The following is a 5,013-nucleotide window of genomic DNA, read 5'->3' on the forward strand; positions in this document are numbered from 1 at the left end:
CGCATCCAATCGTTGAAGGAGGGAGAGCAAAACACAAAGTTCTTCCATAGATCGACGATGGATTACAGGGGGGCTAATAAAATCTTTAAGCTTACCAATGCATTTGGATAAGTTATTCAAAACCACAATGAGATCTCAACTTTGCTTACTAGTCATTTTAAGCAAATTGCCCAGGAATCTCAAGAAGATCGTTCGGAAGCCAGAGAGGAAATAATACAGGCCATACCCCAAATAATTACTCTAGCACAAAATGCCTCTTTGTTAAGAAAGATCTCAATGGAGAAGGTGGAGGAGGCTGTTAAAGACATGCCAAATGATAAAGCTCCGGGACCAGATGGTTTTACTATAAACTTCTTCAAAGCTTGTTGGCAAACAGTCAAAACAGAGGTCTCGGAAGTAGTTGAAGATTCAAGACGAACTGGCTCAATTCTTAAAGCCCTAAACTCTACTTTCCTAACCCTAATCCCCAAAGAAGAGGAAGCCCGAACTTCGGAAAAGTTTCGCCCCATAGCTCTGTGCAACGTGATTTATAAAATTATCTCTAAGGTCATCGCTAACAGACTTAAACCAATCCTCCCTGACATCATCTCGGAGGAGCAATCAGGCTTCGTGGAAGGCAGACAAATGCTGGAAAACATCCTCTTGGCTCAGGAGATGATACATACTTTGCAATCCAGAAAAATCCCTGGTATGATGATTCAGCTCGACCTTTCAAAAGCTTTCGCCAAAGTGAATTGGAATTACCTGGAGGCCACTTTAAGTTCTTTTGGTTTCGACATTTGGTGGATCAATTGGATCCTCGCTCTTATCAAGTCAACAAATTTCTCTATTCTGGTTAATGGATCCCCCTCGACCCCATTCTCTCCTTCCCGTGGCATAAGGCAAGGAGACCCGCTGTCCCCCTTCCTTTTTGTGATCGTCATGGAAGGGCTTAGCAGATATATTCACAGAGCCAAAGCGGAAGGGAAAATTAATGGATTGCGCCCTTTCCCCTCCTCCCCTGCAACTACTGACCAGCAGTTTGCCGATGATACTATGCTGCATGGCTCTCCAATGGTCAAAGATGCCAAGGCTTTCAAATCCATCTTATCTCTATTCAGCATGGCATCAGGTATGGACATAAACCACTCCAAATCGACTATATTTTTCTTTAATACTCATGTTTCAATTCAGAACCATCTTACCGACATCCTAGGCTTTCGAAAAGGTTCTCTACCCTCGAAGTATCTGGGAGCCCCGCTCACCACCAAGCCATGGCAAAAGCTTCATTGGGAAAGACTCATAGCAAACATGGAAAAAAGATGCAAACATTGGACACATAGGGCTCTAAATTTTGTGGGACGCCTAGTTTTAACTAAAGCCATACTATAGGCCATACCTCAGTATATGCTTTCTATCCTCCCGGCGCCTAAAGCAATCCTGCAGAAAATCCGATCCATTCAAATATCCTTTCTATGGAGTGGCAGCGCAGAGAAAAGGAAATGGCCTCTCGTGGCCTGGGATAAGGTCTGTAAATCGAAACTAGCTGGAGGTTTAAACCTAATCGACCCCGACATTAGCAACAAAACTGGTGGAGCGAAGCTGTGGTGGTGCTGGCTGAAGGAGACTAACCTCCCCTGGACCAGACATTGGAAGGAGAAATACACTCCCAACTGCAGAGACCAGGACCTCATAAGACTTCAGGATTTTCCAGAAGGTTCCCCAATTTGGAATTTGGCAAAAAAGAACAGAAATCTAATTCAAGAACACAGTTTTTGGGAGATCCGTAATGGGAAATCTGCCCTCTTTTGGGAAGACTCCTGGCAACAGCACCCAAAGCTTGAAAACCCAGAACTTGCAGCGTACAAAATTAACTGTCAGAACAGGGGAAAGCACTCCGTTCATCAATACTGGAACCCCAAAAGCCAAGATCAGGAATGGAGAGAATGGTCCCTCCCAGACGCAGCTAACCCTAATGAAGAAAATAATAACCTTCAAAACCTGCTCCTAATCCTAAACAAACGAAAAATCAGAATAACCACAGATGAGGACAAGCTGAGATGGGGGCTGAAGGGCAATGGCAACTTCACCCTTAAAGAAGCCAGAAGGCAGATGGAATTCTCAGAGCAGGGTGAGGACGCATCTTGGTTCAACAAGGTTTGGGATCCCCTCTTTTGGCCAAAAATTAAAACTTTTCTATGGCTTCTCATGCGGCGAAAGACCCTCACTTGGGAAAACCTGCAGAAACGGGGATTTGAAGGTCCTTCTTTTTGCCCTATGTGCAACCAAGCCGCAGAAACCATGAACCACTTATTCAATACCTGCGAGTGGGCAAACCACATTTGGCAAGAGATAGAAGCTATCATGCAGCAAAACATCAAAGATTTAGACTCTATCCACAACACCATTAACAATTGGCCAAGCAATTATTCAGAAAATCCTCAAATCAACAATATATGGAAAGTTCTACCAGGTTTTATTACTTGGACATTGTGAAAAGAATGAAACAGAATGATTTTTCAAAGCGAACACAGGAATTTTGAACATTTGAGAATTACCTTATTTCATAACATCCGCCAATTAATCCTGGTAAAAAGTAAAGCCGACCCAGCCAGCCAAATCTCGCCAGAGGACTAGAGAATCCTAAATGCCTTCAACATTTGCACCGACCAAAGTCTCGTCCCCTAGGCCAAACAACAGAACATCAACAGCACGCTAAAAGGATGGACTCGGCCCCCTGAAGGTTTTCTGAAGTTAAATTTCGACTGGGCCTCGAAAGGAAACCCGGGCCCAACTGGTATAGGAGGCATCATCCGAAACCAGTCAGGCGAAATTCTCCACATATACAGCAAAGCGCTGGGTGAGGGTACCAATAACGAAATGGAATTCGCAGCAATGGAAAAGGGGTTAAAAATCCTCCATAGAAACCAAACAGAAAACGCAGTAATTGAGGGCGACTCTGAGATAGCCATAGCAGTGGCAAAGAAAATATACGGGGGCACTCCAATAAGCAAAGTAACGAAGCACTGGCGCCTGTCCATGGTCACAAGCAATATCGGGAAACTGCTTGGAGGAATGAAAGGCCTCATCTTCCAAGCGGTAAGGAGAAAGGCAAACTCGGTCGCCGACCATTTGGCTAACCACGGGATCGAACACCCAGCTGAAATGGTGGACAACTGTTGGTAGATGGTGGAAAATCATCATTTAAAAGACCGATGCTCTCAACTCGCTCGACTAGATTTAGCGGCTGCGGAAAGGGCAGGTCGGCAATCCGATTAACAAACTTTCATAAGTATATGGATAGGCCGACGGGACTGGGGCCATCAACTCCTAACAACTACCGCAGGACAAGCCGGTTGAGGGCATTAATGGGTATAGCAGGTTACAGGGATTTGTACAGGTTCATGATCCAGGATGACATAGGCTGCCGCAGAAGCGCTGGACGGAGGGACACGTGGCATACTCAGGACCGAGCAGGAGGCGGCGAAGCCAAACATTCCCAATCAATGGAAAACCCCTCCAATTTTTCGCACAATTACATTTATCGTGATCGGACAGGCAAGGAACACGCTGCGATCCACTCCCTTGCCCGAAACCTCCCCGCCAATTTCTATATATGTGCTCCTGCTCTCTATTGGAGCATCATGTTTTATGTGCTTAGGAAGCAGAGACTCCATCTTTGCATTAGTATTCAGGAGAGTATCAGTCACGAAAGGATTCTCATGGTGGGCAAGAGCAGCCGAAATCAGTCGGCAAACAGAGATTTGCAGACGGCCCGAGATTTGTTCGAGCGACGAACATCTCAGAGGAATAAGAGGAAAATCATAGATTTGGAGGCGTCTGCGCAGGAAGAAGAAGCCAAGCTCTCTGATCATCAACTCAGCCAAGAAGTCGACTGGTTGCATGACCCAGGAACGCCCAGCACTAGAGCAACCCAATTCGTCCGTACTCAGGCAGAATCATGGCGCATGAAGACCATCTTGGCAAAGGCAATGGACGTCCAGGGGGAACAAGCGGACCAGCTTCGCACACTCCAGTAGTTTGCAGCAACGATGAAGAAGGACCACAGGGCAGTGGTCGAGAGCAGTGAGTTTAAACTCTGCGCTCTGCATGAGGAGATGGATTCAATTAGCAAAAAGCTCTCTGTTCTGATCAAACTCCTCCGGAAAGTTATTGAGCAGGACAGCAAGCCCGTTGATCCACAGAAGGGAGGTCCGTCGTGCGTTCACCAGGCTTAGGCTTCCAGGCACAGTGAGGCGCATGCAGCCCCTCCCAACAATTATGATTAGTCTTCATTGTCCCTTTGCTGGACTCTGTTATATTTTTCTGTTATTGCTTTTTCAGCTTTTTTTGGCCCAAGTCACCCTGCGTGGTGTACTCCTCGGCAACACTAGATTCTATATGTCTTCTACAGTTCTCTCTTCCTGTTTCACTCTATTGCTTTTGAGTAAGGCCTGCTATGCAGCCAGTAATCTGCTTCGGCAGAAGTTTTGTACTATATGTTACACTTGTTAATACAAAAGCTTATTTACACAAAAAAAAAAACATCAAGATATATTTTCCAGAAATACAATCCAATCAGCATATGTACTAAATAGCTCAAACCCCAATCAATCAAAATCCAAATTCTATTTTCAATTTAACGTCAAGGTATATTTTACATATGAGAAATTTGAAAATTTGGACACTCGCATTTGTAGAGTAAAAAGCGATCGATTATATGAAACCCTGAATTAAAATTTCATCAACTTGTGATCATGAATACCTTCAATTTTTCCCTAGATGTTGAAAGTGTCAATTTGTATGAAGAAAAGCTACATAAAAAATGCAATGTAAAATGTTCCAATAAGAGAAAAATAACTTCAAAGTTTTTCTCCAATAAAAATGTACATGTTGTGAAAAGTAATTTGGATCAATAAAAAATATAAGAACATGAGTATAATCAATCAATATGAATATAAACAACTAACATAAATATAATCAATAAATGAATATTCGAATCAAAAGAGATACATTATTAATAAAATTTATTTT

General features: G+C 43.6%; 1 protein-coding gene across 1 annotated transcript; it reads left to right on the plus strand.

Moving 5' to 3' along the window:
* The first annotated feature begins 276 nt into the window (after window positions 1-276).
* Window positions 277-3,165, plus strand: LOC149247937 (uncharacterized). Its single transcript, XM_089446356.1, has 3 exons — window positions 277-1,111; window positions 1,472-2,136; window positions 2,680-3,165. Exons 1-3 carry the CDS (start codon window positions 277-279, stop codon window positions 3,163-3,165), a joined length of 1,986 nt encoding a protein of 661 aa, XP_089302482.1.
* Window positions 3,166-5,013: the final 1,848 nt, after the last annotated feature.

The sequence above is a fragment of the Pinus tabuliformis genome, chromosome 7, assembly GCF_031772625.1.
Source record: "Pinus tabuliformis cultivar Carrire ecotype Pingquan chromosome 7, CPIR1, whole genome shotgun sequence".
NCBI lineage: Eukaryota > Viridiplantae > Streptophyta > Pinopsida > Pinales > Pinaceae > Pinus > Pinus tabuliformis.